Source organism: Poecile atricapillus, chromosome 29, assembly GCF_030490865.1.
Source record: "Poecile atricapillus isolate bPoeAtr1 chromosome 29, bPoeAtr1.hap1, whole genome shotgun sequence".
Taxonomy (NCBI): Eukaryota; Metazoa; Chordata; class Aves; order Passeriformes; family Paridae; genus Poecile; species Poecile atricapillus.
Window position 1 is genome coordinate 1,530,627 of NC_081277.1, and position 12,691 is coordinate 1,543,317.

The 12,691-nt window shown below is 54.0% G+C and overlaps 1 protein-coding gene across 1 annotated transcript in view; it reads right to left on the minus strand.

Annotated features, from left to right (window-relative positions):
* UNC5D (unc-5 netrin receptor D) overlaps positions 1-11,975 on the minus strand; it is a 97,349-nt gene extending 85,374 nt beyond the window's left edge. Inside the window, exon 1 of the mRNA XM_058859465.1 lies at positions 11,859-11,975. Within this exon, the coding sequence (XP_058715448.1) occupies positions 11,859-11,937 (79 nt within the window). The 5' untranslated portion in view covers positions 11,938-11,975. The remainder of the gene's footprint in view (positions 1-11,858) is intronic.
* Between the last annotated feature and the right edge of the window lie 716 nt (positions 11,976-12,691).

Sequence of the window (12,691 nt, forward strand, 5' to 3'; positions counted from 1 at the left end):
CAGAATCCCTTCAGGTTATCCTGCTCCAGAATCCCTTCAGGTTATCCTGCTCCAGAGCCCTGCCAATTTATCCTGCTCCAGAATCCCTGCAGGATTTGCTGCCAGCCCCAGGAGGGTTTTTGGGACCCTCTGAGGGAGCCACACTGAGGGCAGAGGGGGAAGTCACACCCCAGGCTCCTTTATCCCGAAGTTTCCCTCCTTCCCGAGGCTGTGGAATTCTTCTCCCAGACTCCTGGAATGTGAGCAGCAGTGTCCTGGTGGTTACAAACCCAGCCACTCTTACCCAGCTCACCCAGGACAGGAAACACCCAGCTCCCCCAAATTCCTGAATCCCCTTTCAGCAGGGGAGGGTCCTGCAAACACAGAGCTCCTGCAGCCAGGACGGGAGATCTGATCTCAGGGCTTTCCAAAGAGCTCTGGGAACAGGCGGATCCAGCAGGAACACAGCCTGGAATGGTCCAAATAAAGATTCCTGATGCTTTCCCCCCTCATTCCCACAGCTCCTGTCTCACAGCAAATCCCTGCTGGAATTCAGAGCCCAGCACTCGGGTGCTCTCCCCTGTCTGGGTGGGAAAGGAAGGGCTCTGCTCACCCCAAAGCTTTTGGGTTTTTATTTTTCCACAAAAAGAGCGCATGAAATTAAATTTCTGGGGCTAATTAAAGAGAAGGTGATTGGCTTTAGGTCCCTGGGCAGTCCCTCCCAGCCTGGGGTGTGTTAATTGTCCGCACTGAGAGCCCCAAACCCATCCTGCAGTCAATCAGCTGCTGATGGAAGGAACCTGCAGCACATTTGGGTTATTTATTTATTATTCTGAGGGTGTGTGAACAAAGAAAACCCCAAGCTCCAGCACCTCCAGGTGAAGCAGCACTATTGTGCCAATTACCTAAAGCCTAATTAACCACAGAGGATTGCTGTGGGTGCAGCATCCTGTAAACAAAAATCTGCTTTTCATCTGGCAAAGCCTCCTGGGGATAACCAAACTTCCAGCGCCAAGGTCTGACCTGTGCCTGCAGCAGGAAATCTCTGGGAAGAGAGGAAAACAGGGATAGGAATCTCTGGGAAAAGAGGAAAACAGGGATAGAAATCTCTGGGAAGAGAGGAAAACAGGGAAAAGAATCTCTGGGAAGAGAGGAAAACAGGGATAGAAATCTCTGGGAAGAGAGGAAAACAGGGATAGAAATCTCTGGGAAAAGAGGAAAACAGGGATAGAAATCTCTGGGAAAAGAGGAAAACAGGGATAGAAATCTCTGGGAAGAGAGGAAAACAGGGATAGAAATCTCTGGGAAGAGAGGAAAACAGGGATAGAAATCTCTGGGAAGAGAGGAAAACAGGGATAGGAATCTCTGGGAAGAGAGGAAAACAGGGATAGAAATCTCTGGGAAGAGAGGAAAACAGGGATAGAAATCTCTGGGAAGAGAGGAAAACAGGGATGTGAATTTCTGGGAAGAGAGGAAAACAGGGATGTGAATTTCTGGGAAGAGAGGAAAACAGGGATAGGAACCTCTGCACGTTCAGCACTTCCACTGCAAACTGAGTGGGAAGAGTCCATGGCTCCATTTGTTGTGTTAATCCAGCGGTTTTAGATAAAATTCTGCTCAAATGCTCCCAAAAAGTCCCTTTTGTTCCCAGCTGAGCCCGTGACATCAGCAGCTGCTCTCCAAGACTAATTGGTTCTCACCAAATCTATCACAGAACAGCCTCTGACATCCTCAGCCCCAACTTCAGCAGGATTTAAAAACTGAGTAAATAGGTCTGAGGAGTCACATGCTGCAGCTGTAATTGAGGAGAGGCTATTTTTGTGCTTTAATTTTAATGCAATTTGAGATATTAAACTCAAACTGGTCCCTTTGAGATGCTCTGCACCGTCCCAGCCCCTCGGTCTGCAGGAGAAGGCAGGGAGGCTGTGCCAAGATTTGATTATCTAAAAAATCCTTCTCATTGAGGGTTTGATCCATTTTACCTTCCTCAACACAGATGAAGTTATTGGGAAATTAATGAAAATTGTCTGCAGGGTGGTAGATTTTTATTCCTGTGCGCCTGCAAATGTGGTTCTCACCCCTGGGAGCATGGAAGGAAATCTCTGCTGAGGTTCCAGCCGCAGAATCGGGGCTGGAGCAATTTTCCCTGCCGGGATTTCCCTGGATTTTGGGGCTTTGTGAAGCAGAACCCCCTCGGAGCAATCACTGCAAACCCAGAAATACCCTCTGCTTTTGGGGGAAAGACGAAGGGAGGTGCCAGCACCAACATCCCCCACCTTCGCTGGAGGTGTGAAGGGATTGGTTATTGGGAAAAGGAGGAAAATCCTCCAGCTCATCCTCTGCCTTTCTTCCCTATTTCAGCCATGGGAACGTTCACCAGGGGGCTCAAAACTGATTTTATTTTGTTTTATAACAAGTGACAGCCACTTCCAGATGTTTGCTGATTAAGAAATAATTCGAAAAATGAATAAAAAATTAAAATATTTGAAAAACATTTTTTTAAAATAAAAATATATAAAAATAATTAATAAAAAGCTGAAATAAACTCTCATTCCAACAATTTGGGATTGCAGCACTTCTCACACCCTGCCCCCTCTGAATGCCCCCAAAAGGATCAGGAGGTGTTTTATTCCCAACACTCCCAGCCAGAGCTGCTGTCCAGGAGGGAAAATGAGTTCAATAATCACAGTTTTAGGGGTTATAAGCTTTTCTTTTTCTCCTCATCTCCCAAACGCCAAAATCCTTTCCCAAAAGTTGGAGTGAGGAGCAGAGGCTCAATGAGCACAGGAAAATGGGCATTGGGAATTGAACTGGTGCTTCTGGATGGGGAATTGAGCCTTTCCCCAGCAGCCACCTCCAATTTTCCACCTTTTATTCCATCCTCTCCCCACCTCTGGCTGCCTCCCAGAGGAGCTCAGCCCTAAATCCAGCTGTTTTCAGGCAGGATGAACTCCCTGAGCTCCCAGGGCATTTCTCAGCCCAGCCCAGATGTGCTGATAATGCCATTAAACATTGCCAAGGCAAGACTGGAGGGCTCAAGGCTCCAAAAAAAATTGCTTTTCATCCCTTTCTGAGAAGCCAGGGAAGACCAAGAATATTCCCCGAGGTTCCCTTTCCAAGCTCAGGCACAGACAGGGTTTTGGTGCTCCTGAAAACGGGAATTGGGGTGCTCAGAGCTGCTCCAGCTCCGGGGTTTGATCTGCCAGGACCAGGCTGACACAGAGAAATGTCTGATAGCGACAGCCCTGGGCGAACGGCACCGGCTCCTCTCGCCTCCAGGTGTGGAACTAACCCTGGCAAAATATGATTTATGTCGGACTCTCTGGGGCCGAGAGGAGTCAAAACAGAATGAAAAACACGCTGGGTCTGTTTACTAAAAAACCCCCGATAATTCCGAGCAGTTTCCGCGTCATTGTACAGAGGAGAAAAAGCCTTTACGGAATAATCGTGTCTTAAAGAAGCCTCACAACAATAATCCTCCCAAATCCTGCTCCCTGTCCTCCCAAAATCCTCCCTCAGAGGTGTCTGAGTGCTCGGGAAGCCTCGCCAGGAGCAAGATCCCAAGTTCCCGTGGTTCAGGGAGGGTTGGTGGAGGCCGGGTTTACCTGGCGCTGCTCAAATCCAAAGTTGGCATTTCCTGCCCCCAGCAGCTGCTCTGGCACTGCAGAACAAGCACAGAGCTGTGCAAAAGTCAGGCTAAAAGCCATCAGTGATGAACTGGGGTGAGTTCATTCTTGTTTTCCTGTGTTTCTGGTGAAAACCAAACTTTTTTGGATGCATCGCATGAAGAATTGCTGGAATATCCACAAAATTCCTCTCTGGCTCCAACCCGCCGCCCTTTCCAAACTCAGACCTGGCTTAATCCCAGAGGCAAGGGAAGGGAATCTGCCACCCAAACCAGGGCAAAAACCACCCCAAGGCAGAGAGAAGCTCAGCTACAAATCACAAAACCTTTCCACCTGGAGGCTCTCGGGCGTTCGGAAATTTGGGGCTCGGGGATGCTCCAGAGTGCTGAAATGAACTCTCCATGGTGTTGAACCCTCCAGGGGCTGAAATGAACCCTCCAGGGGCTGAAATGAACCCTCCAGGGTGTTGAACCCTCCAGGGGCTGAAATGAACCCTCCAGGGTGCTCAACATGAACCCTCCAGGGGCTGAAATGAACCCTCCAGGGGCTGAAATGAACCCTCCAGGGGCTGAAATGAACCCTCCAGGGTGTTGAAATGAACCCTGCAGGGGCTGAAATGAACCCTCCAGAGGCTGAAATGAACCCTCCAGGGTGCTCAACATGAACCCTCCAGGGGCTGAAATGAACCCTCCAGGGGCTGAAATGAACCCTCCAGGGTGTTGAAATGAACCCTCCAGGGGCTGAAATGAACCCTCCAGGGTCTGAAATGAACCCTCCAGGGGCTGAAATGAACCCTCCAGGGGCTGAAATGAACCCTCCAGGGGGCTGAAATGAACCCTCCAGGGTGTTGAAATGAACCCTCCAGGGTGCTGAACGTGATCCCTCCAGGGTGCTGAACATGACACAGTGCAGGAGCTCATGGAAACTTGAGGAAATCTTGAGGAAGTCTTGGTTAAATCAGGAAAACCCGATCAGGTTCAATCAGGGAATGATTCTGAGGGGTTTTCAGTGCTTGCATCAGGTGTGGAACTCATGGCCAGAGGAAAATAAAGGCCCAAACATCACATCCGCTGCCCCAAATGGGAGTTTGCTTCAGAAACACCCTTGAGATTACAACACCAGCATTGACCAAAACATTTCTGATCTAAAAATGGCAGCAAAGCGCCCCTGGCTCGTTGTGATCTCCCCACAAACCGTGGTTTGTGATTGTTAAATGTTGTTTTTCACATGTGCCCTGCACTCCCCCTTGTCAGGGACCCTTTTCCCGTGCCGGAGGTGCCCTCTGAGGAGAGGAGGCTCTGTCCCTCCTCATCCCCTGGGATTCCTCGGCTGGGGGAGGACCTGAGGGGCTCCGTGGCCGTCAATCCAAGCCCTGCAGCCCTGGCTGGGCTCAGGCACTGCCTTCCCAGGGATTTCCAGTATCCTGCTGGGCCAGGAGGGCTCTGGGGGGGCTCTCTGGGTGTCCCCATGGCCCAGGAGGGGCTCTCTGGGTGTCCCCAGAGCCCAGGAGGGGCTCTCTGGGTGTCCCCAGAGCCCAGGAGGGGCTCTCTGGGTGTCCCCAATGCTCAGGAGGGGCTCTCTGGGTGTCCCCAGAGCCCAGGGGGGCTCTCTGGGTGTCCCCAGAGCCCAGGAGGGGCTCTCTGGGTGCTCCATGGCCCAGGAGGGGCTCTCTGGGTGTCCCCAGAGCCCAGGAGGGGCTCTCTGGGTGTCCCCATCACCCAGGAGGGGCTCTCTGGGTGTCCCCAGAGCCCAGGAGGGGCTCTCTGGGTGTCCCCAGAGCCCAGGAGGGGCTCTCTGGGTGTCCCCAATGCTCAGGAGGGGCTCTCTGGGTGTCCCCAGAGCCCAGGGGGGCTCTCTGGGTGTCCCCAGAGCCCAGGAGGGGCTCTCTGGGTGCTCCATGGCCCAGGAGGGGCTCTCTGGGTGTCCCCAGAGCCCAGGAGGGGCTCTCTGGGTGTCCCCATCACCCAGGAGGGGCTCCCTGGGTGTCCCCATGGCCCAGGAGGGGCTCTCTGGGTGCTCCATGGCCCAGGAGGGGCTCTCTGGGTGTCCCCATCACCAGGAGGGGCTCTCTGGGTGTCCCCATGGCTCAGGAGGGGCTCTCTGGGTGTCCCCATCACCAGGAGGGGCTCTCTGGGTGCTCCATGGCCCAGGAAAGGTTTCTCAGGTGCCCCCAGAGCCCAGGAGGGGCAGGGAGCTGGGAAATGCCACAGGAATGGGGCTGGAGCAGGACCAGCACCACCAGCACGGGCTCACAGTGCCAAGACACAGCTCCAGGCTCCCCCCAACCCTCAGGTGTCGCTTCTCTCACACCTGGGTGAGGCTCAGCCCCAGCTCGAGCCAGCTCAGGGCACAGAATTCCCTTTTTCGGTTAAATCCAAGCTCGTTCCTGCTCATTTGGAGAGGAGTCAAAGGCAGCGCTTCCCTTTCTGCCTCAGCAGGCAAGAGACCCCCGGGGCTGCCACCTGTGCCCAGCGCAGAGCCAGGGCTGGGCTGGCACAGAAATGTCCCTCTGTCCCTCTGTCCCTGCCACCGCTCCCAAGAGCAGCACCAGGAACAGGGAAACGTCAGAGATCCCCCCCAAAACAACAGGAACAACTCCTGCCCTGACGGGGCTCCTTCCTGCCCAGCCAGCAGGGAAAACATCCATGGATCCCTCTCTTTTTGGATCCCCTAAGAGCGTTTTGTCCCTCTAACGAAGCATTTCAAACACAGATCTTGTACAGGCTTGAGAAGAAAACAGCCCCAAACCTGCTCTGTGCAAGCTGTGGGAATTCTGTGGGGTTGGAAAAGAAGAAAGGGTCAAAAATACAACCCAAAATATACCAAAGTAACCCAAAATATTGCCCAAGTCCTGTTTCCTGGGAGCAGCTGTTGTGCTTCCCCTGCTCTGGAGGATTTCCAGGCTGGGGAGGGGGAGCCCACGGGACCACGCAGGACAGGCAGAAATTCCTGCTGTGTTTCCTTAAGACATCAAATAAAGTTGTATTTAACAAACCAAACACCTCACTGTCCTCTCCAAGAGCCAAAGATGTGACAACTCCCAAACAAAATTATCCCAAAAGCTTATCCTGAACATCAGGGCCTTCTCCTTAGGCTGGGGCACATCGATGGGAATTCTGCCTCTCATCCCAAAATCTTACCCCAGCCTCCAGGGAGGAATTCTCTGGCTGCCACCCGGGAGCTGTGGGGGTGGTGCACACCTGGAATTTCACTTTCCTGCCTGGAAAAACTCCATTTATTTGTCCCTGTTCCTCCTCCAAGCAGAACCCTGAAAATATTCCACATTTTCTTGGAGTTCCCTGCTGCCCCTCCTGCCTCCTCAATCCCCCAGGAAAATTCCCCCGTGGAGAAATTCCAGCCATGGTGAGATTCCCAGGGGAAGTGTTGAGAACCTGATGGAGCTGAATGGACTTGGGGCATCAAGGCTTCACTGAGCTCTGTCTTTTTTAAATGTAAAAAAGAAAACAGGAAAGAAAAAAAGTCAAAAATATCCACAGCAGCCAGAAAAATAAAATAAAATATAAAATAAAATATAAAAAAATAAAATAAAAATATAAAATATAAAAAATATAAAAAATAAAATAAAATATATAAAATATAAATAAAATATAAATAAAATATAAATAAAATATAAAAATAAAATAAAATAGAAAAATAAAATAAAATAAAAATATAATACAATAAATTTAAAAATAAAATAATTAAATAAATAAATAAATAAAATAAATTAAATAAAATAAAATCATTAGGGATGATGATGTGGAAATGCAATTAAGTGTAATTCCCTGCATGGAAATTCCTAGAAGTATTTGGCACTAAACAATATTGGGCAAGTCACTGGACTTAATAAAATCTCTTTATTAAGAACATTTCTGAGTGGTTCAAAAGGCCACAAAAGGGTGGGTGGGGAGGGGAAGGTGATGGAAACCTCCCTCACCTTTGTGCAGGTAAATTCTGGGTGCTCAGGCTCCCCTGAAGCCTTTCCTGCTCCAAAATGTGATTTATTGCCACAAAAGCTCCCCCCTCCCCAGTGCTCCTGCCCTGAGCCACGGCCACGTGGCACGGCCAGACCATTAAAAATATAAATAGAAAATGAAGCATTTTCGTGTTTGAGGCAGATGAATGTGGCCATCTGCTCCAGCAGCTTCCCAAAGCCTCTGAAACAGCAGCCTCTGGTGTCAACATTCTGCTCCTTCCCTCAGACTCCACCTTCAACCAGAAGCAGGGCTAAAAATACAGAGAAGCCACAGCCAGCGGCCCCCAGGCCTCCTTGGCTCTGCGATTTTCCATTTTAACATAAATCACGTTATTTGTGTTCGGAACACCCCTGGCACGTTAAAGGACAAGGATCAGTGCTCTAAACCAGACCAAACTGCTCTAAACCAGACCAAACTGCTCTAAGCCAGAACAAGCCACTCCAAACCACACCAAACCGCTCTAAACCAAACCAAAACACTCTAAACCAGACCAAACTGCTCTAAACCAGACCAAACCACTCTAAACCACAACAAACCGCTCCAAACCAGACCAAACCGCTCCAAACCAGACCAAACCGCTCCAAACCAGACCAAAACACTCTAAACCAGACCAAACCACTCTAAACCAGACCAAAACCGCTCTAAACCAGACCAAAACACTCTAAACCAGACCAAAACACTCTAAACCAGACCAAAACACTCTAAACCAGACCAAAACGCTCCAAACCAGACCAAAACGCTCCAAACCAGACCAAAACGCTCCAAACCAGACCAAAAATGCTCTAAACCAGACCAAACCGCTCCAAACCAGACCAAACCGCTCTAAGACAGACCAAACCGCTCCAAACCAGACCAAACCGCTCTAAGACAGACCAAACCACTCCAAACCAGACCAAACCGCTCTAAGCCAGACCAAACTGGAGCGTGTTCCTGTCCAAAGTCAGGCTTTGCCACTTTATCCCTGAATTCTCTCCCAAATTCTGGTACAGCACAAACCTGGCAATAAATGCAGGAAAAAATACAGGACTGAAAAAACCCAATGAACAAAATAATTCCAACCCACGCACTCCTGCACGGCCAGATTTGCCATCCTGCTCTTCAGAGTCCCAAATTCCCCACGGTTTGGAGAAAACAACCCTGGGTGTCCTTACCTATAAAGGACAGCAAAGCTGGGTCATCCTGGAGAGACGGGAAACGGACCCCGAGCAGCTCCCAAACCCCCAGGGGAAGGGAGTTTATTCATTTCCCGGGAAGTTGCAAATTAAATAATGTAAATATTGACGGAGGAGCCCACACGAGGCACTGCAGGGGAGTGGGAGGACGGCTCGGAGCAGAGCGTGTGGTTGTTATTTTAATGAACACTTGGTCCTAACGAGATCAAAATACAGAATTGTCTGTGTGGGGTGACTCGAGCGGAGCCAGGAGAGGTTCCAACAGCAGCCAGGTCCTGCCTGGGTTTGTGCTCACCCCTTTGTGCCAAGCCCAGGGCTGGGTTATTGATGACACTTGGAGAGCAGATAAATCAATACAGGGACACCCCAGCTGGGGCTGGCGCAGCAGAAATGTCTCACCCGGAGCTGCTGAACGTCCCCAAACACCCCAGACCTGCCCCTGGAGCAGAAACGGGCACAGCCAAGCACCAGCAGCCCCCAAAGCGGCCCTGGCGGCTCCTGCACTGCAGAATCCTCAGGCGCACAATGGAATCCCAGCCCCGCTAGGATGAAGTCATTTACATCTAATTTACATCATTAAATGCAAGACAAAAGGGCCAACCTGGGCACAGCTCGCACCTCCAGACTCATTTCCACATCAGCAGAAGTTGCTGTTTTTACCCGAACCCAGCGTTTTTCCTCTGGTTTGTCCTGCTGGGCAGCGCCGCTGTAAACACGCGGCTCTCCGGTGAGCAGAGCCAAAAAAAAACAATTCAAAACTCCAGAAAAAGACAGGAACGCTCAGAGATCTCGGCTCCCACAGCTCCCTGCCCACAGAGCCACCCCGTTCCTTTGGGTGGCTTCATTTCATCATGACAAAGCCAGGGAGAGCAGGAAAATCCCCAAACAATGCTCATTTAGCACCAAATCCACTCGGATCTCTGAGCACCGTGTGAGCCACAGCTCCAGGCTGCGGGATCAGGATGCGGCACAGAATTAATGCTCATGTTCACAGACATCTTTATTCAGAGATGTGCGACTCAAAATTAGTTTGGAGGCATCAGTGAGATAATAAATATTAGTGACTCTCTGCTCCAATTACCAGTCTGTCTGGGCAATTTTTTCCTGTAAAAACAAAAGCCCAGAGCTATCCATGCATTTTCATTCCAACAGATTTCAAATGCCATGCCAGCGGTTTCTACAACCATTCCATTTGTCTTTAATCCCCGCTCAGAACAGAAACCTGAGCACAATCTGTCTCTGAGGCAGATTTGAGACAACTTCATAAACTAAAACCTCACAGCTCCGGGCTTGTAGCTGAGCTTTCACTGCTTCAGCCGGAGCTGCCAGTGAGCACCAGGCAGCACCGCCACCAAACTGCCCCAAAATCACGGCTCTGCCTCACAGCCGTGCCCAAAGCTCTGCCCCAGCCCAGAATGTGAACCGTCCAACCCGGCCACTGTTAATTAAAGAGCTGGAATTTGTTACTCGGCAGCAACAGAAGCATCCTCCAGCCCCGTGGTCTGAAATTGCAGATCCTGACCGCTCTGCCCGCGGAGCAGGAGCTGCCAGAGGTTCCCAGGTGGGCGGCACAGAAGGCACCGAGCACCCCCATCATTGATTCAGGCACAGGTTTCCCTGTGCAGGCACCGATGTTTCTCGATCAAAGTATAATAAAAGACCAGGAAATGTTATTTTCCATTCTACCCTCGTCATTTATTTCACTGCCCTATAAACTGGTGGGCTTCTGTGCGCTGGTTGGGGTTTTTGCCCTCCCCCAAAACACCCCCAAAAGGGCACATTTTGTCTGTTACACAAAATCCTCTCGGCTTTGCCTCTGCTGGAGCTGTAATTCACGGAGGCTGAGGTGGCCAGGGAGGCTCCAGCACCTGTGGCGAGCTGGCACGAGCCCGTGGCGACCTGAGGATGGTTCCCCCTACAGAGAGCGGAGCCCATCAGTTGCATCCAAAGGAAAATGGAAGCGCAGACACGACGGGTGAAGGCAGAGCTCCTCTGGGTGCGGAGCCAGCGAGAGGAATCTGTGAGGAGCCGCAAAGTCCGACTGCTCCGTGTGCGGGAAGGAGCGCTCGTGATGAGCACCGCAGAGCCCGAGCACGGAGCCGCCTCCCGCAGCAGACACCGCTCCGCACATTCCCGCACCGCCAGCCCCGCCGAGGCTGCGGGACACCGGCCGGTGAGGGCGGGTGACATCCCCTGGCTGGGTGCCCTGAAGGGGTGAGTGCCCTCCGGTGATTTACCGGGGAAAAGTTAAATAAAATTACAGAAAAAAGGACTCGGAGCATCTCCAGCGCCCGCCTCGCGCACGGGAAACGGATCCAGCAGCGTGTGCGCGTCAGCCAGAGGCACCCAGGGGATGAGCCCGCGCTGCCCGCGGGGTCCCGGAGCCTCCCGGAGCCCGTCCCGGGACAGCCCGAGCGGGGGCCGGGCCCGGAGGCAGAGCCAGCCCCGGCTCCGAGCCCCGCGGGACGCCCGCGGCTGCTGCGGCTGCTGCACAGCGCGGTGCGCTCCGTGCCCGGAGCGCAGCTGGGGATGCTGCGCTGCAGGGAGCGGAACCGGGACCGCCGCCGGGACCAGCCCGGGACCACCGGCAGGAACAGCCCGGGACAAGCCTGGGACCACCGGCAGGAACAGCCCAGGACCACCGGCAGGAGCAACCCGGGACCAGCCCGGGACCCCGCAGAGCAGCTCGGCGCCGCCGCCTCCGGTCCCCACGGAGGTGCGGGTGATGCTCCGGGAGATGGGATGGGATGCGGGTGATGCTCATGGAGATGGGATGGGATGCGGGTGGTGCTGTGGGAAATGGGATGGGATGCTGGTGATGCTCCGAGAGATGGGATGCGGGTGATGCTCCGGGAGATGGGATGCGGGTGATGCTCCGGGAGATGGGATGCGGGTGCTTCCCCCGCCGCTTGGATAGCGGATATTTTTCCCGGCGCTGGGATAGCGGATGTTTTTCCCGGCTCCGGGATGCGGCTGTTTCTCGCGGCGGGTCCTCGCCATCTCCCCGCTCCGCCACCCTCCGGCGCTCCCCCCGCCCCGGAGCAACCGGTGGGACCCCCTCGCCCCTCACTCGCCCTGGGGAGGGCAGGACGAGCCCGGCTTACCTCGCAGCGCGGCCGTCCAGCTGCACAGCCCCAGCAGCAGCAGCAGCCGCCGGTGCAGGCGCGGGGCTCCTCCGCCCATGCTGAGCCCGCAGCGCCGGGGATGGAGCCGGGGATGGAGCAGGGATGCGGAGCCGGGGATGCGGAGCCGGGGATGCGGAGCCGGGGATGCGGAGCCGAGCTCCAGCCAGAGAATCGCCGGGTTTTTGGGGGGCTTTCCCCGCTCCTCCCGCCCGCGCTGCGGGGCTCCCGGGGATGCAGCTCCCGGGGATGCGGCTCCCGGGGCTCGCTGCGGGCTCCGCTCCCCGCTCCGGCCGCCGCCGACTCCGGGGCCGCGGCGCGCGCCCGCATCACTAATGAGCCGCCCCTCCCCCCGCAGCCAATTAGCGGCGCGCGGGGCGGGTCCTGCCGGCGGCGCGCGCGCAGGTGGGGGGGGGGAGGATGGGGACACGCGAGACACCCCCACACCCATCCCCCCCCCCCCCCCCCCAAAGTGCGGCGGGGGAGGGGCAGCCAGGTGAGCTGGGACACGCCCAGGTGAGCTGGGGATCTCACAGGTGCGGGTGGGGTAGGGTCACACCCAGGTGAGCGGGATGGGGACACGCCCAGGTGAGCGGGACACGGCCAGGTGAGTGGGACACTCCCAGGTGAGTGGGATGGGGACATGCCCAGGTGAGTGGGTCACTCCCAGGTGAGTGGGACACGCCCAGGTGAGTGGGATGGGGACACACCCAGGTGAGTGGGACACGCCCAGGTGAGTGGGATGGGGACACGCCCAGGTGAGGGGGATGGGGACACACCCAGGTGAGTGGGATGGGGACACACCCAGGTGAGTG